We start from the raw sequence: 26754 nt of genomic DNA, 5'->3' as shown, positions 1-26754 counted from the left end.
TGGTTTATCCAGCTCATTTGGTAGTAAGTAGCTAATTGATCTGAGGAAGTGTTTCAGCAGTCTCTTGAAAGAAGGCAGTGTTTCAGCTTCAACAATGTAGCTTGGAAGTTTGTTTCATACTCCCACAACCCCTCTTGGCTTCCATCCCTACTGGACTATACATTAGTGGGACAGCTTGTAGATCCATGTGAGTATCTCCCAGTAAATCCACTATCAATGATTCATAGGCTCTGCACCCACATGGGACTGGAATCCAAAAGACCAGGATTTTGACTCTCAAGCAACATTTTACAAGTGACTGCCTTGAAAACGGGAATCAGGAGTGCCACAAATCATTAACTCCACTCCTATTTTCCCACAGATGTGTATTCCAGCAAAAAACTGGGTGTCTCTTTACTGGAATGTGCACATTTATCAGTTCACGTTTTTATTTATGAAGTTTTGATATACTGTATGGAATGAACGCACTCTTACTGAATTTATTTGTTGTCTGGTTTTATCAGCAACTTTTATATGCAACACAGGCGGTTACCCATAAATAAAAAGAAAATTAAACAAACCACAGTATGATGAAATACTGTAAGTACGCCCCCTTAAGATTGTATTTTTTAACATATTTAGAAATATTTGACCTCCACCTTAGTCCTCACAAAATCCTAGTAGCAGATAAAACTAATCTCATTGGCCAAACAACACACAAAAAGTCTACTTTGTCATCATTTGTTAAAAAAGCAGCCACAATTTAATATCTTTGTGTGAAAGAATAAGTGTACCCTTAGTTCCACCTGTTGTGTAGACAAAGGCGCGACACAAAATGTTGTTGACACAAACTGAACTGGTTTATTTAGAAACTTTTGTGGGCCGGCAGGTAATATCTGGTCTCCTTATGCACCTGAACACTGTTTAGTAACTACAAAAACTCAACCTTCAACATAACACTAGAATGACAGAATAAGAACTCTACATAGAACTTACATAAAACCATAAAATCTTAAAGGGGTGTACTTCTTTGCCACACTGCAGAAACAAATTATATTTTTTGAAGTATTGTGTTAGTTATTTCCACAAAATATATACAATCAAGGATCTGCATATTGCTAAAATCAATATGGGAAGATAATTTGACCCAAAAGACTGTTATAAGAAAGAATTAACTGCTTTTACAGAGTTATTGTCACGAACAGTTCTTTCCGGGCCCTATGCGGACGACACGATCCGGAATGTGAGGATACAATTGGGAAAATAGTCATGCAGGAGAAGGGTCAGGAGACAGGGGGCGTGTCCGAGGAGTGCAGGTGTCTGGGGGGAGTGAATCCAGGGCGAACAATCCAAGGGTAAATCCAGAGGGGGAATCCAAGACGGGAGGTTTAGTCCAAGACCAGGGGATCCATCCGAAGTTAAAACCAGAACCGGGTCAGGACCGGCGGGGCAGGGAATCAGGAACAGGAAACCATAACGGAGCCAGACGAAGCAGGACCCCGGGCTCTCACGATGCGGAAATCAATGAGAAGCCCCGGGCAAACGCCTGCGTCTGGCTTTACAGGTGGAACTAAAGAGGGGCTGGAATAAGGAACAGGTGTGGGGAATGGGACAGAACGAGGAAGGGCTGGAGCGCCCTTAAGAGGAGGAGTAACGATCGTGACAGTTATACATTAGTTTTGTTTAAGATTGTTTTTGTGGAAGATAAGTTCAATAAAGAAAACCTTTACTCTGTCTGAATACATTTTCATGCTACTTACCACATAGATTTCTTTATAAATTAAGCATATGTTTATGGAAAATTATACAGATATAATACACCAATTTCCAGAGTCCCCTCCCTGGAAGGTGAAATGGTTGTTAAAGCACTGTCTCGATGACAAAACTGGGCACCAGAGACCTTTTCCATTACCTGATATAATCAGTTGATTGGGAAACAAGTCACACAAGTAGTCACTCGTATTAGAAAAACAAGTTAAAACAAAAACAGAGCTCCAATTCACGTTTTCAAAAGATCCAGTCAAACAGGTCTAATACACGACATGTAATTTAACAGTTCACATAATGGTGAAAAAAAAAAGATTAAACAATAGCAAAATCAAAAAGTAATTTTATTTCAACCATTCCTGTCTGACCTTAAAAGCATTAATGAGATCTGTGTTCATGTAATGTTTTACATGAAAATAGCTACTGTTAATGAGCAAGTGACAGCCATTATTGTGCAATGAAAAACTGCAATGGCTTCAGTTTTGTCTAGTTTATCTGAGATGCCAATATAGGACTAATTATACAATCTTTCCTACACATGCAGACGTGTGGTTTTCTTTCTTTACCTATTCTTTGCAAGAGAACACATTATTCTCTCTGTTCATGAACAGATCAATATAATGTCTCAAACAAACAAGATTTAATTCTACTGTGCAAGGATTTGCATTTGTGAGGACAAAATCAAACATAAGTCTGCACCTCGATCATTATCTTTAAGTGAGTCCATCCACTTTTAATTTGCAAGTGAAGAAAAATTCCAGACACTATCATTTACTGATTGCTCTTTGTTTAACTTTGTTTTTTTTGGTTACAATTGCACATACAGTAGTTGGCTGAAATTGCATTTTGATGGCCTAACCCAGGCTAATCTTTCAGAATGAATTGGGCTCCTAAATCATGCCATTTATTGTTTGGAAACAAAAAAACAGTGCAGTAAGCTATTATGGATATAGTTTTGGACATTGAGAGTAGAATACAGTGCTCTCACGTACAGTATGCAAGTTATTTCTTGAGGAAAGTCAAGTTATCAGCTTTGATGACGTGGCTAGGTAGCTTGATCCAGGCCGCCACAACATTTAGTGTAAGAACGCTCAGTTGCAAACGCACCTACTCATTGTTTCGACTGCTTTGGTTTTCACCATCTGCTGTAAATCTATTCTTTTAACCATGCAGTATATCCTAACATTCAGTTTGTTCTTTATCGCTTCCGTTTTCTAGAAGATGTAAATGATGTGTCTACATAAAGTCCTGCTTAATGTTCTTCAAGGCTTCTTCAAACTAGGGGCTTCTTATCTGATATTTATTAGCTTATATTTATGTTTTTGCAACCTGCATGAAACACAATGCACTTGTTTACATTCAGTGTCATCTGGCAGTTGTTTTCCCAGTCTTGAATCTTTTTGAATTTCCTTTTGCTGCCGCTTCTGTAGTGTTTACTAATCTTCCTTTTTGGTACCATATGTGAAGATGACCAGTTTATTAACTATTCAGAATCTAGATCAGTGATATAAATCAGGCAAATCAGCAGATGTAATACCGATCCTTGTAGTATTCCACTAGTTACATCATCCCAATATGAATATTCATCCCTTATCTGTACTCTTTGCTTTTTATCCTTTAATCAGTTCTCAGTCCAAACACATATTACCTTGAATGCTTATGTCTGTAACTTGAGAATTAATCTTTCATGAAGAACCAAAATTCTAAATACTGTTTATCACATTTGTGCCTTTACTTACTCCAGCAAACTGAGAAGAATCATATTTTCTTTGATAATTAATCATTGGTTGATACCTACTGGGAAGACTTTCAGCTCTTGTGTCTGCCTGCATATACTGTGCTTTCCTTACTATATGGTGACAAGACAAGTTCATTGAGTGCCAAGTTCCAACCTGTTGACAACTCATGTTTGATCATCCCCTCAGTGTTTCTGTGTTCAGTGGATTTTAATATGTGATTTTGGAATTAAGGGCATTAGGTGCTGAGAGTGCCTGTTCGAACTGGAAATGCTACTGTACTGGAAAAAATTGATCATATAACACCAATCCCTGCACTGGGCCAGGGAGACAAGCTTTTAAAGAGTGCCTTCAGACACAGGCTTGAGGGAAACAGGCTCAAACTTTGAGAAAGAACACCACACCTTTGTAAAGACCAGAAAATACACATCGAGTGCTGAGAAGCCCAGAAGCTTGGATTGCTTTCTGATTTGAAAAGTTTTTACTCATGTTGCTAATTACATTTACCCTCAATACTTTATTTTTTGCTTGTTCACCTAAAATAAACGTCTTTGAACAACCCCTTATTAAAATATCAATGTAACAGAACAGAATACACCTTACATGGACAATCCAGTGGTCCTTTAAAAAAGTAAAATATTGGTGTGTGTATAAGATATGATTGATTTTAAAAGCAACTTTAGAAATGTTGGATAGTTGATTAATGATGTATGGAACAATATTGTTTAGTAACATTCTGTAGAATTGTGGATATTTATGGCATGCAACTGACATTGCACATATATCCACAATATGAACTGTTGTTTACACAACAAGCCAAATGTGAACTGTTTGGCTGTTTACTAGTTGTATATTCACAGGGAAATTAACAAGCAAGCAAAACAGAATGCGGACTAAACAACTTCCAAAATTATTTTTTTTTTCACAAAAGATGCTGGGCAGATATAATTTATAGTCTGTGTATTCTCAGGAAAAAAAACAGGGTGAAAACAAACCTGGGTGTTGTCAAAATATGCTACGTTATGTCGACTTTTCTTAATTAATTGCTGACTAAAACGCCTTTGGAAACTGGAAATTTGCCATTGTTTTTGTATGAATGCAACATCACCTGCGGCTCATAGGTGGGTATTGTTTTCTCTCAAGAAATTGCAGACTTCACTAATAAGGCACATTACATTAATATAAAATATATTATTATAACTGAATGAAATTCTATTTCTTCAAATTATTCTTTCATCCCTTGTCATCTGAAAACTCATTCATATGCATACATAGTGTGTTTTATCTTGTCACATTTTAGTCTATTTTCAATATTTGACTTTTCTTTTGCATTTTCAATCTACAGGGTAAAGCTCATTGCAATAACCAATGAAGGTGAACAGACAGTCAATAATAATATCTGAGGTTTAAGCTTTGCCTTAACTGATCAATAATGAGAGAAAACAGTTTTAAATGATAAAAGTACACGACTATTAACATACTTATTCCTAATTGTATACTTTGCAGATGTAAGTGCTGGAACATTTCTAGAGGTTGAATAAAGGTGTCCGCTCTACATAGGAAATTAAGCTCATTAGGTACTGGTAAAGAAATGTGGGAGCACTGATCCACACAGTGGCTGACTGCTAATAACAGCATATTGTAGCACAGGAGTTCGCTGTTTTCAAATCTCTCCAGATCATAACTGGTAGAGCATAACAATTAGAGCCAGTCTGGCATTTTGATTGATTAAGAAAGTGCTGAACTGTGGAGTTATTTTTAAATTCAATAATTGATTCCTACGTTATTTTAAACAGGCATTGTTAACCTACCCTTCTCCCTTTGAAAAATATTTTCTTGCCTGGCTAGATGTAGCACTTCTCTGTGAGAATGTCATGATAATTCTTTTCTAAAAAAAATGTTTCATTTGACTTTAGAGTATTAAACACAGAAAGTACGATTTAACGCATTAGGTTGGAAACCTAAAAAAATGACGCGTGCACTTGATTTGACTAAAAGACTTTTACAAAGTGAAGTAATACAGTGCCTTGCAAACCTACTCAGGTATGGTTTCCTATTTTGTGAAATGACCAAGTGGTGCACACACATTTTTAAATGTAATACTTCTAAATAATAAGGCTCAGACTGAAGCAAATGAAATATGTTGATTGTATATCAAATCACACAAGTGAACTCATTATTCATTATTCAGCAGAAGCACCTTTAGCTAATGTTTAATATTTTGGGGTAAGTGTCTTCATTTCCTCTTGGCATATTTGCTCAAGCATCAATCCGGTTGCATGGGGATTGCTTATGGTGGCAGTTTTCAAGTCTTTCCACAGATTCTCAATAGGATTCAGGTCAGGCCATAGACAGACCACTCAAGGACAACTACTTCCTCATTCTCAAGCCACTGCAGTATACATTTGGCTTTGTGCTATAGCAGGCTTTCCTCTAAGAATTGTCCGTACTGTGCTCGATCTACATTCCCATCAGTTTTGACTAGCTTGTCAGACCCTGCTGATGAGAAGCAGAACTTTAACACACTGTCCGGCTGCTGAGTTTGAAGGGACAGCCCGACCTAGCTAGTATCTGGGTGTCTCCCATTTCTTAATGCTCTGCTTCACCATACAATTTCATAATAAAGAGATATTAAGGATCTTGGAATTATTTTTATATATTTCTCTTGATCTGTGCCTTTCTATAACTTTATCTCTGAGCTGTTTTGAAAAAATCATTGGCCTTCATGGTTGCATCTTTACTTGAAATTTACTACCTGATTGATTGACGTCACAGAGAAAGATGAATTCATTGAGAAATCATATGAAAGCCTATTTTTGCTCTTAGACATAGGCAATACTAATTGTGTGACGCGGTAATTTTGTGAACCTAAATTAATTCAGGTTTGCCACAGCAAAGTGTTTGAATACATTTGCGATCATGATTTTCATATTAAATATCTACAGGTATGTATTTATTTCTTTTTGTTTTTTGCACATGTAACAAGTTTTAAACAGATTTCCCAACAACACGTCCACACCTATAAAGATTGGTATAAATCTTGGTATAAAGATTTTGGCATGAATATACTGTATGCAACAGGGTCTGTATAACGCACAAGGCCAAGGCACAAGGCCAGGCTAACAATTTCTGATGTATTTTTGTCCGATTCTTTTATGCTTTTTGATTTGTTGTAAGTGTCTTACCACTATGTGAAGGGAAGAATACATGAGTGTTCTGTACCACGTGAGACAGTGTAGCATACATGGACAGAACCTGCATTTGACTTTCCCAGAGGGAGAAATTTGTTTTTACTCCTCAGCTGGTCAAACCTGAACCACCTGGAACATGCTCTTTATTGTTAATGTCTAGCACTGCATTTTTCAACAGACAAATATCCATCTATCAGCAGCCATATCACCCTTCAACTCACAACTGGCAACCCACTGAAGCTAAGCAGGTGTGAGCCTGGTCAGTACCTGGATGGGAGACCTCCAGGGAAAAACTAAGGTTGCTGCTGGAAGAGGTGTTAGTGGGGCCAGCAGGGGGCACTCACCCTGTGGTCTGTGTGGGTCCTAATGCCCCAGTATAGTGAGGGGGACACTATACTGTAAACAGGTGCCGTCATTCGGATGAGATGTAAAACCGAGGTCCTGACTCTCTGTGGTCATTAAAAATCCCAGGGCGTCTCTTGAAAAGAGTAGGGGTGTAACCCTGGCATCTTAGGGGTTTAACCCCTTACCACTCTTGTAAGAGTAGGGGTGTAACCCCTTACCAATCATGGCCTCCTAATAATCCCCCTCTCTGAACTGGCTTCATCACTCTGCTCTTCTCCTCACTGATAGCTGATGTGTGGTGAGTGTTCTGGCACAATATGGCTGCCGTTGCATCATCCAGGTGGATGCTGCACATTGGTGGTGGTGGAGGGGAGTGGATGCTTTGAGTGGAGTGTCCAGAAAAGCGCTATATAAGTGTAAGCAATTACTATTATTATTATTATTATCTAACCAGAGCCTCCAGAGAAAACCCAAGCAAACATGAGGAGAACCTGTAGAATCCATAAAGAAGACACTCCAGTCTTGACTCAAACCCAGGACCCAAAAGCTTTGATGCAGCAGTAGTGGCTTTAGTTTTTAGCTTTAGTAGTTCAGTAATTCTGTAGTGGCTGTTCTGAAAGCACAACATTCATGAAGTGCTACAAACCAATCTCTAATCTTTTCTCCAGGTACGAGAGCCAGGCAGACTCAAACTCAAGCAGAAATCTGTTTCCATGGAAAAGGCTCTTTGATAATAAAAAAGGATCCTAAAATTGTTTCCTTAAAAACACAATCTTGAGAAGCATTTTTTTAAATATAACCTTTAATGTTGTAATCATGTTTGCGAAACCAGATAAACTGTTTGGGGGTGTTTTGCAAGTAAAATACACATTAAAAAAATGAATTTGCAAAACAGGTTTTAACTTCACAACAGAACTCGCATATAATCATTTTTTGATTTTATGCACTTTCAATCAACAACACAAGTTTGTCGTTTCAAAAATAGAGAACCATATCAAAGACATCACTTGTCTGGATAGATAACATTTATTTTGTGATTTTCTGAGATCGACATAGTGAGGTTCACCTGATGTCACACATGATACTTCTGTTTTTCTTGTTTTGTACCCATAGATTAACAGTAGGATTAAAATTCATTCATAGGCACCTGTCACAGAATTTGACAAACAGTAAGAATTGTGCAGCCTAAGAAGGATTTGTATGCATGCCAGGATAATATAAAACACCATAAAGAAATAGAAAACATGCTGCAATGTTTTTCGTGGCCAAAAATATACATTTTCAAGTTGATTTAAAGGACACAATGGTTCTCGTGTCATGTTTTTATTTGTTCTTTTTTATGAGTAATATGTAAAAAGTACTTAAGTGCATTCCATATACAGTACCTGCCATTAATGACATATATGAAACACTGGATATTGCAGGGCTACCCAAATAGTATGCTGGGTAAATTTATAGAGTGACATAGCATACACGGAATTGTGAAACAAATCTTGCTCTTATTCAAAATATATTAACATATATTATTCACATTTACAACCCTTAGGTGATCTGTGTTATTAGTTCTAGATTGTACGTGTCAGTGTCTAAGATGCCTATCACTTTGCTGGGAAGTGTCTACATTACGAACTATTCAGATATGTGTCTACTAAATCAGAGTCCTTCACCTTTCTAGTCAAGTCTGGCCAAATAACGTAAAGAGGACCAAATTAGAAGCGCTAACTGAAAACAAAATTCACTGAAACTCAGAAAAACGACACAGTCTTTCTCTTCTTTTAAAGATAATTGTTTTTGGATAAGGTAGTTGAGAACAGGAAACAAATGTAACCTATATCCTGCAAGATTAAAACCACCTGTCGCCTACAGTCTACTCTGCATGAGCACATTAACTTGGAAACTACCTTGATTCTGTATCTCTGATTGATGGACTTCTCTGATGATGTTCTGACTTCCGCTGCATATATTCTTCATTCTAAGCAGTGAATATCTTTTAGAGGTGTTTGTTTATGTTTAAAAATTCAGAAAAATGTTTTTTTAATCCTTATTTCATATCGGTGTCATGCACTATAGAATACGTTTCCTGCTGCAACTGTTGCTGAGATTGTTGTTGAGCTGAAGGCATTTTTTTAATGTGATTCCAAATTATGCATACATTTTAATAGAAATATTACAATAATTGTTGATTTACATTTCTTTAGACAATGCACTAATATAACCGGTCATCAGAATATCCAAAAAGACGTTTTAAAGTGCCAAAGACAATGCTACATATGGGTGTGTATATTTATCACTATAGTCAGCAACTTACAGTATGCTTGCTTTCTCATTCTGGTAATTCATAATCATTTGACAAACCTAAGCATTAATGCACACTGATGTGCTTTCAGATGAAAGTGATAAATAAAGAATGTCTTAAAAACAGTGCACCATAAACAGTTTTCAGCCTCTTCAATTTCCAGTTCTTGAATACGTTTTAACTGCCTTTTTAAAATTGCATTTAATATCTAAAAATATTAACAAACAGCAATATGAGCTAACAAGCATATCACATTTTAAATAAAGCCAATTGCCTCTATTTCCATGGCCCACGACACCTAACATTCATCTAAATGATATGGATATAACATGGTCTGAGGTGTTTTCCCTGTAGCAACACAGATTACCAGTCCATTTAAGACATAAGGTTGGAGTCACAGTGAACTTTTCTAACGCATATCAGTTCTAAAAAATACTGGAGACTCAACATTATACTCAACAAAGAAAACCCAATGACTTCCAGCACATTCTACTGCAAAGGAAAGAAAACATACAAGTGCAAAGAATTGTTTGCTGTGTTATCTGTGGTCAGGAAAGAAACAGTATCAAAAGAAAGGCAAATACACCTGATACAATGCAGGCCTTAGACCTTAGTTTCACCGTAAAACTGGTAAACCAGAATGTCTAACAGTGTGCTGCATGAAAAATTTTTATACCTGCTGGTTAGTGCTTAGAGGGTATTTAAAGGAGATAAATGTTTAAAGTGCTACTTTGATTTGAAGTACAGTGTTGAAGTAGACAAAATTGATTAATATTGATTTGTCTAAGTACAGTATCTTTCGAGACTTTTTTCTGGTTCCTTTTTGTTCTGCTGTAGTACAGTTGACACCTGTTTGAAAGATGGTTTCCTTGTGGCGTGTGAAAAGACGCAGTCAAGAGTCTCATGCTCTTCTGGAATGTTCTTGTTAAGGTGAACTCTCCAGTGAGGCTGTAAAGAGAAGACAAGAGTGCACATCTTTAGGACATGAAGTCTAAACACTGCAAAAATAACCTGTTGAGAAAGGAGAGTTGTGTGTCATCTATAATGCTCTGTATTACAAAAATGGATGAAATTATGTAATTGGGAACAAAAAAAAACAACCCAACTGACTCTTTGAAGTTTGCTTGGAAGAGAAATCTGATGTTAGTGCCTCTTCTTTTTTATGTTCACAGAATAATGTCACATGCAAATTACCATTGATCATTATCACACTGTAAGTAGGACACAGCAAAACAGAAAAAGATTGCTTGAGAAGATGTCATGAGATGTCTATATTTTAAGCTATATTTCTATGTTTACTTTTTCTTCCTATAATAAGAGATAAGAGACTGGATAAATAAATAGATAAATATGGTACCAGCTCTCTTAAAGGTAGGGTTTTTGATTCTGGCAAATTAGGTTTTTGCCTTCCCTGCTGTATCTGAAAAATGAATAAATTGAGACACAATGCCATGGCTCCTTTATGAAGTTTAGAAAAAGAAAGTTATCAAGGGGAGACAGTTTCCACAACTCACATTCTACATCACCCAAATTTGAATGAGTATGGGAAGAAATAATCCCTTTAGGTCCTTCAAACTCTTCCATCTCCCCTATCATCATCCTTGCAGCAGCTCCATGGCTACTTCAATCTAGCGGGGGATTTCTGATAGCTTTTTCTTCATGGCCATCTTGTCATTCTCTCAGCCAAATGGCTTAACTACCAGCCAGTGTTAACTATGCAACCTTGGCTCATTTCACCAAGCGGGAGGGATTTTCGAAAGCTTCTTTTTCATGTCCAGGCTGTAGTTCTCTCTCAGCCTAGTGGGTGAGCTATCAAAACATAACAATCCAAGCCAGGCTTCACCACATACGTCAAATTATAAGCTTGTCTGAAACTACAGAAACAGAGCTTGGCAGTAAAACAAACAGAAAAATAAATTAATTCTGAAAAGAGCAGGTCATATGAGATTTTTTTAAAAATCATACTGCTTCATTTGATTCTATTATGGCTCACTTTGAACTTCAGAGTTTCATACACTACAGTATAGTGAAAAGACCATGTCTGTAAACCTCCTGTGAAAATATTACTGTTTGCTTCTTTCAGTAGTGTTAGCTTAACATAAAACATTTTCACTGCCTAGTTTCAAGTTTGAGAAATCTAGGAGGTAGACTCTCCCGGACTCCTATCCAGCTGCAAAACTGCTGATAACAAACAGCTTGTGAAGTATGCCAAGACATGTGTATTGTGCATCAGCTCTAATTTGCTAAGGTGATGAAAGCTTTTGCTATATCTGGATGCTAGGGTGATCTCATACATGTAAATGACAATTCAATAAAAGTTGAATGGAATCTAGGTTAGGATAAAACTGTAAGGATAAAAAGGGAGAAATGTTCTAGGATGTAACTCCCCTCACAAGAGGTATAATTCTTGATGCACAAGATTCTTGTATATTGCTGAAAGCAGCAGCAGGCCGGGCTAATGTGTCAATTCGGACAGCAAGGTTCAATGCAGTTGTGAATAAAAAATAAAGCCACTAAGGGAAGCACAATTCAAGCTGCAAGAAGATACTGAACTGCTACCTTCATCTAATGCAGATCTATGTCATCTGCTTTCAGCTGTTTGGTCCCATTACTCTAGGGACATTTGTGAACATCTAGAGAAATCCATACTGATATGTATTGTTGATGAATTGCCACTGCAGATGGATTTGCCCACTATTCTTTTAGGTTTTGTTAGGGAATTGTATAATATCAATGTTGTCACCAGAGGTGTTGCTTTAAAGTAAACTCAGTATCTTAAATTTGCTAGAAAGTGTGTGAGAAATGAATTGTGCTTCAAGGCAAGGACAGCTTTATCATGATAATAAAGTTCTCTGCAATGTGAGGGACAGGAAAATAAATGCAACATTTTAGTAAACTGGGAAAAGGCAGTACAAAAGAATCATGTGTAGGGTTCAGAGTATGTACTGAATATAGAAATAGAGCTTGAGGTGCTTTTCTTTGGCAATTCAGATTAAGAAACAGTCTATTTAAGACAATCTCAAAGTGAACTTGCCAGAATATACTGGTCTTTGAAAAGGCTGGAAACTCACTAGTGTTTGTATAGAGAAAACAGACAGTGAATGCTACACGAAGGAATACCAATTTAAAAAGTATGTTGTATCTGTGGACTACTAAAAGACAAAATATCAAAAAGGTACAACCATATGAGATAACAACTCTTACGCAACAGGTTTAATTTTAAACTAGTGCAAAAAAAATGTTTATCTTTTAGGTAAGCAAAAAGGTAGATAACTGGCATTGACCATCACAGAAAGGCAATTTATTCAAGAACCTGTGCCTGCACTTTGTGAGGCACCCTTTCTGACTCTGAATGCATTGGTAAAAGAAAGATAAATCTGAAATATATTCTCCTTCCTATCTGAAAGGATGTTTTTCTTTTACAGCTGTTGTACAATAAGAACACATTTCCTTCTTTTTACTGTTTTGTCAATAGTTTTGGAAGGAAAGACAGTCAGGACAAAAGATGGCAGTGAGAGCCTATATATAAAAATAAACTGGAACCCAGAAGGTAAAAGCACTTTAGAATCTGTGTGGGTTATACTGTATATATTGTAAGTTTTTAATAGTTCTATACTACAGACACCATATGTGCACAAAGATACAAGTAATAAGTAATAGGTTTATTCCATGCTGAAAAGAGAAGAAAGAAAACACAACGTTTCGGCCATGGAACCTACTTCAGGTGTGTCACTTCTTTTTTCAGCATGGAATAAACCTATTATTTGTTCCTTTGCAGCCTACGCATGCTGACGCAGCTACCCACCAGAACTAGATAAAAGAAGCTTACTATATGATGATATTAGAAAGATATGTAGCAAAGGTGATGTTATATTAATGGGAGAGTTCAAATTTCCACATATAAACCACGATATTGTGACTGAGAAAACAGGACATGAAACTGATATGGCTGGAATTGTAAATGAGTACTTCTTAACCCAGTTTGTAAAAGCACCAATGAGCAAAGACAAACTTATTGACCTAATCTTTAGAAAACAAAAAAACAAGGTATAATTGTAAAAACAGACAAGACAGAGCCACTGGGATTTCGTCAGCATATTATGATATCAACCTCTAAAACACGAGCCAAATATCAGGATTTAAATACGGAGTGAACAGAAAAAGAATGATTATACTTTAAAAATGTAAGTTAAAGACTCAGATCTAAAGATTGAATCTAGGAAAGTACGGTCTACATGTTTAATGAAGATATTAAGAAAAAAAGAGTTAGTAGTGACATAGCTATTACTATTACTAGAGTATTGTGTATTTAGACATTGCCATACAAGTTAAATAAAATAACAATAAATGCATCAAACTGAAAAGAACACACAACAGGGATTTCTTTTTATTGCATTTCAATATCATGGAAACTTGGATGTGAGATAGGGTACTGCCTGGCATCTGGCCACCTTCTGCAATATCACCTGAAACTAATTACAACATCCCTAAATGCCAAGAGACTATCATTTCCCCTGGCAGAACAAAGAAAAAGTGAAAAGATAAAGTTTGAAATGACACACTGAGGCGATTCATATTTCCATTTTCTCATTTGATGGAAAAATTTGTCAATGCCTCATTCTGTACAATTTTACATAGTGAAAGAGCTGTTTTTCAGATAAGAACATAAGAAAGATTATAAATGAGAGGAATGCGTTTGGCTTATCTAGCTCGTTTGCTTGCTAGTAGCCCAGTGATCCAGGGATCTTTTCCAGCTCTGACTTGAAAAGAACCAGGTGCATGCTTTGAAAACATGACTGGGGAACTTGTTCCAGACTCCCACAACACTTTGTGTAAAAAATCGCATCCTGGTCTTAGTTTTAACCTGTTTTTAATCACTTCCTTTGATTTTTCATTTCTGTCTTCTGGCTCGTCTTCAAGAAAAGTCCCGCTCTGACAAAAAAAGACCACGAGGTAACATAACTTGTCAACTTCACTGTTGATTCTGAAAATGTCCCCATACTGCATGGTTCCTCGTGGTCTTTTTTTGTCAAAGCGGGACTTTTCTTGAAGCCCACAAATTCTTCCTGAGACATGTCTAAAGACCAAAATGACGTGTAAACAAAAACAAAAGTAGAACATTTTGTGAAGCTCAGCATTTGTGACTTAAGATAAGCAGTTAATGTTTCAGTTTCAGCATCTGCAGACTCTGGCCTCTTCTTAGTTCTCTGCATCTTAAACCTTTTCCCCAAGGTGCTGAAAACTTTGAACCAAACCTCTCACTGACCATCCTTGTATCGTCCCTGATGAGATCCATTATGTTTACATATATATGAACTCATTAAAAATTTTAAAACTTAACATGCTTTACGAGTGTAATGCTAGAAATTGGTTTAGTTTGGCAACTCTTTCCTTTCATTATTTTCACATTCTCTCTCCTATCCAAGCTCTCTGTTCTTTTTTCTTTCCTTATAATAATCTGTCTCTGTTTATTCACACTGTCAATTACGTTGTCATATTTTGCCATTCCAATGGTTTGCCATTTAATTTTTTCAAAACCTACAGGGCCTTAAAAAGTCTTGTCAAAATTATTTTGACAGAAATTGTCAAGGGCTTCGCAGTAATACTGGATCACATCACAATGGGTGCATATTTTAAGTGCATACCACAGTCCAGTGTTACTGTAAATGCTTTTGCAAAAGTTTGGTGTCAGTCTTCAATGTAATTTGTCCTCATTAACTAAGCAGAATACTGAAAAGAGATTTAGTGGGCGAGTGTGAAAAAAATATTACAGTTTTTCACTTTTCAACAGGAAATGAGGATAATAATGAGAGGCAAGACATTATTTTTCCTTCATAATTCTAAGGTCAAGGTGTCACAATTCATGTCTACAATGGCAACACAGTACTTCTGTGATGGCCTTGAAAATTAAAAGATTCTATTTATATTAGAACCACCACAAAAATGTAAACAACCGTCCTATAGTATACAAGTGTGACACAACATTTGCTGAAGGTGTACATTAGTTCAGAAGAAGGCCTTTTAATATGTCTAAACAGGAAACAGGAAACCACATTCAAAAGGATAACTAGCTGTGTGAATTTTTTCAGTATCTGCTCAGCTCAAGACGTCCTCTTAGCAATAAGCCTGCGGGATAAGAAATATCCTAGAACTTTGCTTGATGGCACTTAATTTTATTAGCAATTGATAATTATTTGTGCATAAGTAGGTTTTTCAGATGGCTGTATTGTGTATTCGCCATTCCAAAAATTACATCAGAGTAATAAAATTCACACTAAACACTAACACATACAGAACAGTATGTAATTATATTGGTTTTAAAGTTGCAACAATGTGTACACTATGTCTTCTTATTTAGCATATACTGTAGCTACAAAAATGAATAAACCTTGTTTGAATAATTATTTGTAAGAATCTAGTAGTCCATAGTGCTGTTTTGATCACTGACTCAGACTCGTTTGGGCAGTGTTGAGTCATTCACTGACACACTCAGTTCAGTAGGACTGTTTCGTTCAAGTCACCTGGTGAATCAAATGGCTGAACCCTTTCAAATGGTTCATGCAACTGAACTGAATTCAATCGACTGGTGAAAAAGAACAGAAGCTCAGCTCTAGTGAGTAATGTTCAGTGCTTGTTGTTGACACTGCAAAATATAATTTTGTGAAGGAATTTTCCAATAGAAAGAGAACAGGTTAATGCCGAGATGTATGAAGGGGGAAGAACAATGGTTTGCTCTCAGCATGAAGAGCTTGAGACCTCAGGTGGACGAATCAGCTTCAGACTACATTTCATGCTTAAGGAACCCTGTTAGGTTTTGACACAAAGGGAAACTGGACATGCAAAGTGGGTTACAGCCCAGATTAGGGCAAGACCATTATTCCTAGTGACCAGGCCCAGAGACCCCCCACTACAGTTATATATACTATACACGTATACGTTTTGAGTTATCCCAATCACAAGAGAACTGTGAGGAGATGCATTTAGATTGGTTAATACAAAGCAAATACATTAAAGAAATGAAAAAATAACAATATAATGTGTGTCATTACATTACTGTTCACTTCACTTTTGAAAGCCTTTTTCATTTGTACCCTTTCTTCATTCCAGCAGTGAAAGATTTCACAGTTTGGAAATGTGTCCGTCTCAAAAAGTGTAACCTAGTTAGACATCATTTTTTATTCTCCTGAATCCTTTCTATTCTAGTGAAGACACTGGACAATGAGATAAAACAATGCCGAAGATAAACAGTGGCTGTCTAAACATATCCTGCTCAAAAAGTTCCCTTCATTAAAAGAGATATCTGCAAAGATATCAATTACTTTAGGATGTTATAAGGCCTTTACAACCAAAATTTGAGACAAGTTACTGCTTCTATACTTAAAGCATGGATACCTAAGGCAAGATAAAGTTTCTCTACATTCCCTACATTTATTTCCTCCTGCATATTTATTGAACAAACACATCTTGACATCTCTGCTACAAAGAGTTTTCCAAATTTCTTATGCTCCTTGAAAAGCCAATGAATCCATGAACTGTATGTCACATAAAATAGTGTTCATTTCACCATTTGATGCTTACAGGAAAAATTAAATGTATGATTTAATGTAGAATGTTTAAAGAAAGGAACAATGCTCTCTCCTAGCTAGCAGATAAAATGCCTGTGACTTTCAAATGGGCTACATAGAATGTTGACAAAGTGAATGAAGTGGTTCATGTTCCCAGCTACGAGTTCATTTAAGACAATTCATAAGACAAAAGCCCACAGCCAAGTATTTATAATGTCATGTTCCGCAGCACATTTTCTTGCAAGACAGCTCACAATGACTTCTTTTTTTCTCGGGCTCCTGACATTTGAAATCATGAATTCCATTCCAATTAGTTGGGAAACGGCAGGAGTAAAGTTTGAAAAAAAATTGCTACATGAAAAGTATAAATATCTAACAACTAGAAGGGACTCATCTGTGCTCAGCGGTCATTTTAATTCATAAAGAGCCCCGTTCCATATTTGCTTTAGTTGGATGTGGGTTATGTCATTCTGCAGCCAGTTATAGGTTTTCAAGTTTCATGCAGCAGATGTGGAAAAGAAAGCTGGAAAATATGAGATGGATCAAGATGGCTTTAAGAAGGGGAACAGAAAACTGCATGGCTACAAGTTTTGTGAACAAACACAATGAACACTGAACAGAAGTGGGAGGATCCTGTCATTGTTTCTCCCATATTTATTAGATGTAGTTCTGTGTGTGGACTTTCTAGCTTTGTTTATATAGCTGCTTATCAGCAACTATCTTTTAGGATGGCTGCCAAAACCAAAAAATAACCATCAAAATAAGATTGCACCCCTGGACACAGTGTACGATTGAATCATTGAATTACTGCATAGTGGACTCCTCACAAAGCAGACTTACAGCAAATATAACTTTCATTCGTTACATTTGTGATTTTCTTTCTCTTTTCTGCACATTTGTGTATGCTACAAAGTAGGATGACATACCATGCTATTTTACAGTATGTGTTTGTTATCCTATGTATGTTAGATCAATGTGCGTACAATAATATGCACTTGTTCGGTGTCAGGTCAACTGGAAAAATTACACACAGATGTTATGAGAAATCCCTATTCTCATATGAATCTTCCCTCCATCCCAAATCTTCTTACATGCACATTTCATGTGTTATGAAAAGTAACTCCTGAAATTTGAGACGTTAAAAAAACAAATTATATCTCAGAAAATGTCATACTACTGTCATCACAGGTAAATCTTTTTTGTCATTTTCCCCTACGGTACACTTGCTAGGTTAAGCATGTTATATCAATACCAGAAGCTGGTACATACAGTACATACTTTTTAATTCCTGAAACCTGTACTAAAATTGATACACTGAATCTTAATGGAAGAACTGGAAAATAACATGACACCAATTTTACTTGAAATAAAAAATACATTTAAAGCAATGTTAAAGTAGTAAATAATTCCAAATATACAGAATAACCCCACACTTAAAGAATGTAAATCTGAATTTTACTAAAGATCGTATAAAACATAACAGAAATTATGTTTTTCATTACTTACTTTAAGCCTGTTTAACTTAAGGCTTAAAACATAAATATATTTGTTATAGGATCACATTATTCTGAACAGATCTCTTTTTATTTCCCACAAAGTGTTGACAACTGGAATTCATAAAGTATCTCTCTTGCTTGTCTACAATTTCCTTGAGTGACAATTAAGGGGTTAATATCTGTGCTTTGCCTAAAAAATGATCTTGCTCTATCTCACAGGCAAAGATTCTGCAAAGTTAAACATGTGACGTATCATTAACTTACAGATATTTCAGGGTCATGACATCAGCATCAATTATGTGCAGATTAGTTTGTTTAGAATATTTGGATGTTAATAAAAAATGTACATCTCATGTGAACATGAAGATAACCAAGATAACTCCAAAGTATGTGAACACTGATGATAAAAACATTTACTTTCATCAGCTTAATCTGCATTTGAGTGCGTTTTGGCAGTGTTTGAACACTTTGGGGCTGCAGCAGGAAATAACACTACAAGGTACCACAGTGGTTTGTGAAAAGGAAACTAAAGAGCCAAAAATAAAAAAAGCGATGAAGAACGGCGTGAATACGAAAGCACATGCAATCTCAAAAACGAAACAAAAACACATGACAACAAAGCAATCTGCCTTCTCGTAATGTGCTACCTACTCATTTCCCCTGATGCCTGTTGCATAAATGCCTTTGAAATTTGCCCTGCTGTTCTCATGTCAACAAATGCAAGTTTGCTCATATTCCCTGATTCCTGGTATCTTATCTGATCCTTGTCCCATAAACAGCAGTGGTGGGCATTTTGTACACCGATTACACAATCTGGATGTTTTTGACAAGAACGTTTCAGCTCAAACACTGATGACATTTCAGTTTAGGAGTCCAGGGCTGTCCAGACGATAGTATGACCCCTGAAATTTGCTTTCTTTAAACAGGGTGGTCAATGTATTAAGGGCCATTACTAGGACATCTTTAAACGAGTGACCAAACATTGTAAACAGAAAGGGTTTGCAGCATACAAAGGGGTTTATAGAGCATTATTATAGTATGTGCTCATAGTTAACAATTCTATAGTGACCCAGCATTTCCCCTCTTTTTTTATTTTGTCCCTGCCAACGTTTCATAAGCACTTTAGGAAGATGAATAAAATACATCTATTTCTACAGTGAAATTTGGTATTTTGCCTTTTTTGAAGTTTCATTTTTTCCTTGCAGCATCTCCCATGCATATTGCCCATTGCACATTTTTGATCCTTTTGAAGAAGAGAAAGGGGGCACTCTTGGACAAAGCAGCACACGTGGCGCTTCAGATGAAAAACAGTGCCATGTTTTTCAAGAGGTCTTACATCTGCAATTATTTTATCTTTTAAAATGGACAAAGCGTCCAGCTCATGCTAACAATGTACGAGTTGAAATGCGATGAGAATGGGGATTTTTTGTGTAAAGGAAAAAAAATGGTTCTCATGTGAGATTTTAATTTTTCTCACATCCATCCAAACATTTTCTTACCACTTTATCCAATAAGAAGGCGTGGAGAGCCAGAGCCTATTCTGGGGAACAATGGGTGCAAGTCGAGATACACCCTGGACGGGACACCAGTGCATTGTAGGATGCAAAAACGTACATGCTCTCACCAAGGCCAATTTTCCCAGCAGCCAATTAACCTACCAGTATATCTTTGGACTGTGGGAGGAAACCAGAGGATGCAGAGGAAACCCATGCAAAGACAAGGAGAACTAACTACATGCAGACAGCACCCCAGGGTTTCTACCTAGGGCTACAGCGCTCATATTACAGAATGAACACATACTGCAATAATGCAGCAATGCTAACCATGGAGACACAACGATGCCCATTTTTTCTGACATATATTTGGAAAATCCAAAAACAATGATAGCAGCAGAAATTGAAATGGTAGTTGTAGCTAATGACTATTTTCTTACTTGGGTTATCACAACACCTACTAGAAGAAATGCTTGTATTGATCAAGTCTTTTTCAAACAATGAATTTAAGGAAAGCAGATTATGTAGTAATGAAATCAGTGGAGAATAGAGAGTGACAATTTTAAGAGAAGTAAGTGTAGACTTGATAAGGTCTCAGAGCCACAAAGATAGCCTTTGGACAGAGCTGGAAAAGGGCAGACAAGAGATGACTACCGTTACCAAGCTCCAGTCCAAAGTGTCCAGTGCAGACAGGAGGACACAGGTGGAGATTCTTCAGTTCCAGCTCAGTCAGATTTGTTACTGAGAAGAGATATCTGTACAAGAAGACTCTCTCTGTAAAGTCCCAGCTAGAGGACAGCCAATGAAAAGAACATTGGAGAAAGAAATTCTCCAATTGAGGGAAGAAACTGAACAACAAAATAGGGAAAAATACAATTTTAGTCTGAAAAGCTGGGAAGGACTAGCATCTGTCACAAAAATGTACAGAGAGACACCGATCTTGCTTCTGCAGCTCCTTCTTCATGTCCAGGCTTCACCACTATGAATTGGTAGAGTGACAAAGCTCTGCGAAGGAGAAGGGATCCTTGGACACATACATACAGTACACAAACGCAGCAATAAGGCGCAAGAGTGTTTTTATTTACAGCGGAAAAAGAAGATAACCGACTAAAACAAACAACAAAAGAGTAGCTCGCTACACAAACCTCTTCTAGTTCTTCACTCTACCACTGCAAAGTTGTTTTTTACTGGCTTCCACAATACCCAGCCAAACGAGAAATATCCTTTACCTCTCCCTATTGCTCAAACTCTCTTCAGAGCCAGTGGTCTCTCTCTCTCTATCCCTCTAACTCATACTGGCAGGGTTCCATTTTCAGGCAGCAGATTCCTCAACCTCTCCTCTGGAGAAGTCTCGGTTCCTGGATTTTTATACAATTGCATGCTATCACTGGACAGTTCAGATGATGATGGATAACCTAGGTCATCCCCCAGATTGTTCTTGACCCTACTAAATTACATAAACGTAGGTGGGGTTTTTTTTTGTACTGTGGGTTAAAAGGGCTAACTAGATTATAAACGAACTGTTCATTGTAAAGTTTACTTTACCCTACGTTTGTTTATGAACTGGGAAAAATAGTGGTTTCATAGACAAATGTCTCTTCAGTCTCACTCTATTGACAGGGGTTAGAGATCATTTGCTAGAGTTTTACTTTTTTGGTCATTTAAAATGGGTTCTACAGATAACAAACAGAAGGTTTGTATTAGTCACTGACAGAAACAAATTACTCATTCTGGTAAAAAATGAATTAAAAGAGAACATTTTAAGTCAGATTTACTGAGTGGCTTCAACACATATTGACAACATGGTCAATGTCTATAGTGTAGACATCATAGGTTTAGGTAGGAGGTACACAATGTTATCAGATAATTGTGACTGGTACTGTATGCTGCAAGCAGTGACACATCTACAGTAATCCCTTGCTATACGTGAGTTTACCTTATGCAGTTTTGAGTATCCGTGCAGATATTTCTGTAAACTATTTTACCTTGAGCAACCCCTATATTTTGAGTTTCTGTAAGGTGGAGAAGTATCCTTCAGCTGTGATGCGTATTGGTGAGAGAGTTCTTTTCATGATAAGAGATGACAGAGAGCAACCATGAGGTCTGATCGTGTTCTTTCTCAGTCAGCTTCCTTTGCAAGTGGATGTGTCCGCAATTTCTATAAAAATTGCTCCCAAGCGTATAAGAAAGGGTGAAGAGTTCAGTGCTGCTAAGCGATCTAGATCTGTGATGAGCTTAGAAGAAAAAATGAAAGTGCTTGATCAGTTGTTTGAAGGACTAAGTAAAATGTTGTTGGTCAGTTGCTTGGTGTAAATGAATCTACAATTCACACAATAAAGAAAAGTGAGGAAGCTATCCTATTGAGTGTAAAAAGTGGAACAGACACAAAGGTCTCATACATGCCACATGATCTAATCAACATGGGCGTTGTCACAATAATAAAGGTCAGAATTATGTCAGAAACGCATTTAAAAACTGCACAATATTAATTGCACAATATATTGTTAATTTTTATTTACTCTGATGTTATTGTTTTTTTACATTAGAGGTGAAAAAATGTTTGAGGGATTTTAATAGTTTGAATAGTGGCTTTGGTTCCTCTGACCATATTTGTCCCATAAGGTCTTATGTTTGCAAGCGTTTTCAGGAAAGTAACTCTGGTTGGCAAGGAATTAGTCATTATACTGTAGTAACTGTATATAATTTACTTATTAGCTATAAAAGGAATTATTTAATTCCTTTACAAACCTATGGTTTGCATACATTTTATAATGTCTGATTGTCTGATTGTTATTACAACAAAAAAAAGCAAGAAAAGTAAAGAAAATATTGTATGTTCCAAGACATCCATGGGAAAACTATGGAAAATTAACAAACCTCATTTATTTTGAGATGTGCTATTGCAGCCCATCGGCCCTTCTGTTAAATGGATTATTGCATTTACACTTTGACTTAAAATAGCACAGTGATAATTTAACTTCAGCACTGAATCATACTCATGTTAGAGAAAATATCTTCCTTCTGCTTCATTAGAATATCTTCTTCAGATTCCAGATATCGGAAAGCAAAGTAATCTACTATACCAGCAAATAAAAACAGCTCTATGTAGTTCTTTATGCTGATCTCACACACAACAGTTATCTGCTAATGACACCTTGTCCTTGTCAGCATATTTTTTATTTATATATTGCATGAAATTAAGAACATATATTCAGTCTATTGAGAAGACCTGCTAGATAACCAATAAGAGTTTACACTATATATTGCTACAATTTATTTCTTGTGGTTAATTTAATGCCAAATGAAATATAAGCACAATACAGTGCCCTAAAAAGTTATTTTTTTATTAGTTATTAGTCAAGTTATTGACTACAAATTCAAATTTCTGCTTCTCATTCAAGTAATTGCCTGTACTGTGCTCCAGCTATTTTTCTTCAATTATAACAATATTTACAGGGGATTTTTCCCATAGCATGTTGCTGCCTCCTTCATGCTTGACTGTAGGGATGGTGTTGACTGAGAGATGCACTGTGTTGTTTTGCATGCAGCATACAATGCTTGTTGTAAGACTTTGCAATTACTCCAAAAGGTTCAATTCTGGCTTTCTGTCATGCTTCCAGAATCATGTAAATGCTTTCTTCCAAACTACACGTTGGATTTGAGAAATGATGGGCATTCTGCTATAGAGGCCAGCTTTGTGGTGTAACTGGGATATCGTTGACTAATTGATATCTTCTCCAATCTCTCTAGATTTCTGTAGCTCTTTCAGAATTATCGTTCGTCTCACAGGGGCATTCCTCACCAGCTTCCTCCTTGCCTAGATGCTCAGTTTGGAGGTTGGTATGGTCAAGATCCTAAATTGCATCTTCCGTTTCCTGACAGTTAAGTAGAATATGTTCATACAGAATTCAATATTTTTGTTCCCTTCTCCTAATGTGTACTGTTAAAATCCCTGATGCATTCTTATTATGTAAAATATGTGAATTTAAAATGTAAACGTTTATAAGATTTCATCTGATTATAGAAGGGCACAGCTGCAGCTTTTATGGTACAGCTGTCTGAACAGGCCAACTAACGTTTTTAGCACCTGATCTAAGTACACGTAGATCCAATCATATTTTTTTTACTTCATTTCACAGTATCACCTCACCGCTGCAAGCCACTCAGTTTCAGGCTGAAGGACTCAAGTTTTGACATGCAATTTGACTCACACACGTACCGTAGGACTCGTTTCGAGCCAGTTCGTTTAATTAGGGTCATTGCTGGTACTCTGACATGAGAAGCATGTTGTTTAAAGGAGAATAAATCGATCTGGTAAAACAGGAGGCAGACTAGAGAAGTGAATTAACATAGCTTATTATCTTTTAATCTCAGGCTTCCTTCACGGCATTGTGCAATTCCCCAGTTTCAAAGATTCGTCAGTGCAAATACTGCAAAAGTCTAAAAAACTTTTAAATATACAGTACACCCTCTCCTTGTGACACTTAAGGGTTTGGTAAGTCAGACGCTACCATTTCTTAGCCATTGTCTGAACACATAGTTACCAGTCACGATATTGCTGCGATCCTCCCTTTTTTGCTGTATCTCCAAGTGAGGAAAGAGAAACAGGAGAGCAGATCTGCTGACGCACGGGGGTTTACTGTCCTTTAATGGTTAGCAGGTCATGGGGGGGAGTGGACAGCAATAGACAGAAACATCCCCCAGTTTATAAAGGGGGAAACGAAATCAAAACGAAAGAAGAAAATGTTCTAATTAAACACCACATATAGAATATACAGTACTTAAAAATATACACACAGCCAATAAATTAGAATTCGTTTAAACAACATTTAAAAAAAACCCTGTATATTCCATTACCTTGAACTGTACTATTTCAGTAATTAACACACACAGTACTGTACGCAGCAAAAAAATGATTCTCTTAGGTGTTTCCCTGACATGATTCCAATATGGATTCCACACAATTTTCAGTGAAAAAGAACAGCAGCAGTTTCCACAAGTGCACAAAAGCAGAGCAACACTGAAGTGAAACACTCCCTACCTAGAAAATTTTCATATTGGGACCCTTGGGAAGGTTTTACATCGCCTTGCAAACCTCGAGACAGGGTGTAGTTCTCATTCATGACTGAACCCTGTCAAAATGGACTAAACAGAAGTTTATACTTCAAGTTAGTTGCACTGTTACTTGATATGAGATTCATCAATAAAAGGGCCCCCACAACTCGAAGGTTTCATCTCAACCAGACTTCACATTATTCAATATTTGTTAACTTTAAGCGTCAAACATAGCTGTTTTCCCAAGGTTTAGTCATTTGCTATATTAAAGTATACAGGATTGCTTTTAGGAATGGATTGATGACTTGAGCTACAAATTTTGTGCACTGCAAAACCACAATCACACAATACATTGCAAACTATCAAAAGAAATAGTTTATCAGCAAATGACTGCCAATCACAATCAATAATAAATAAAAAATAAAGAAAAAAGATTTCTAGATCATATCATTCCATTTTACGGTTGTTTCCATACAAAAGCATACTTATTAAAACACACTTTTACAAAGCACAAACCTTTTCTTGAAAATTATGAGAAATTAGAAACCTACAGTAATTATGCTTTTACAAACTCAGCACCAAGTCACCACATTGCTTGCATTGGGGCTGGTTGCTTGTTTGGTCGCTGTTATTTAGGGGCAACGAGGTGGATGAAAGATCGTGGACAGTTAAGCTATCCGTTTTCATGTAAGTGACACCTAATTTACGAACATAAGAAAGATTACAAACGAGACAAGGCCATTCGGCCCATTTTTCTCATTTGCTTGCGAGTAGCTTATTGATCCAAGAATCTCATCTTGCCAGGTCTTGCAGGAGTGCAGGGAATCTGCCTCAATCTGCCGGGCAGTTTATTCTATACTCACATATATGTTTGTGTACAGACCTATATCCAGTTTCAGCCCTCAATACAGTAGACATCCTCTGAGTCTCTATTTGTGTTATATGGCCCTTGTTTCTTTTATTGGTTCTGGAGTAGTTTTTTTGGTTTGACTGTCAATGATATTTTATTATACTTTATTAACTATCAGTGTATTTAAGGGTTTGAAATACGTTGTATCAGTCACCTTATACATTACTTAGTTTCATTCTTTTAAGACCAGGAATAAACCTAACTGTAGGTAGGTTGTTTGACTTAAGCTGTTGTAGTGGTAGCATGTTGAGGAAGTAATGGTTCAGTTTAGTGATTTACAATATTGAGAGTGAACAACAGCATGCTGATGATTTAGATGTCTCTGTTTATATATTTGGTGAAACTGAAAAATGACTACAACACTCACGTCTTTCCAAACGTTTGCTAACGTGTCCAGATACAGTATGTTTCTCTAAAGAGGGACTGAGATCAAGTGTGTAAATCCCTCTTTGTGATTCAATAAACCTACTGTATATTGCAGACAACTTCAGGAGCACATAACCAAATCTCTGTCAGCATCTGCTCTTGCTGACTGCCTGTGAGCCTGTTTCCTGCAATGTGGCTAAAGAGTTGTCATCATACTCCAAAGGAATGTCAGTCAAAAATAGTGCTGTTTTCCTTTTTAATACACTTTTACTGTATGTTAGAGTATTTTCCCTTCTGGAAACTTAAGTAATATAGGAGAGGTTCAGAAATAGCATGGCTGCTTATTTGTCAGGGTGTTGTGATCCCTGGGTAATGAGGCCTGAAGGGTATCATTAATATTATTCTGTCTAGTTTCTTACGGTTGACATTAGAGAAGAAAAAAGTAAAGCATAAAGGATAAAACAGTTAAAACTCTGCTTCTCATAAGATCAGGATTACAAAAATAATCTTTTCCACTTTGTAAAAGGATGAATCTGTATACTTTAATGGTTCTAC

The 26754-nt window shown here is 36.7% G+C and overlaps 1 protein-coding gene across 1 annotated transcript in view; it reads right to left on the bottom strand.

Annotated features, from left to right (window-relative positions):
• Positions 1 to 8029: 8029 nt before the first annotated feature.
• Positions 8030 to 26754, bottom strand: part of samd12 (sterile alpha motif domain containing 12) — a 124676-nt gene continuing 105951 nt past the window's right edge. The window contains exon 5 of the mRNA XM_088929023.1: positions 8030 to 10262. Coding sequence (XP_088785149.1) covers positions 10240 to 10262 — 23 coding nt within the window. The 3' untranslated portion in view covers positions 8030 to 10239. The remainder of the gene's footprint in view (positions 10263 to 26754) is intronic.

Source organism: Atractosteus spatula, chromosome 12, assembly GCF_055471065.1.
Source record: "Atractosteus spatula isolate fAtrSpa1 chromosome 12, fAtrSpa1.hap1, whole genome shotgun sequence".
Lineage (NCBI taxonomy): Eukaryota > Metazoa > Chordata > Actinopteri > Semionotiformes > Lepisosteidae > Atractosteus > Atractosteus spatula.
The sequence above is the reverse complement of the archived record's forward strand: the minus strand, read 5'-3'. Positions and strand labels throughout refer to the sequence as shown.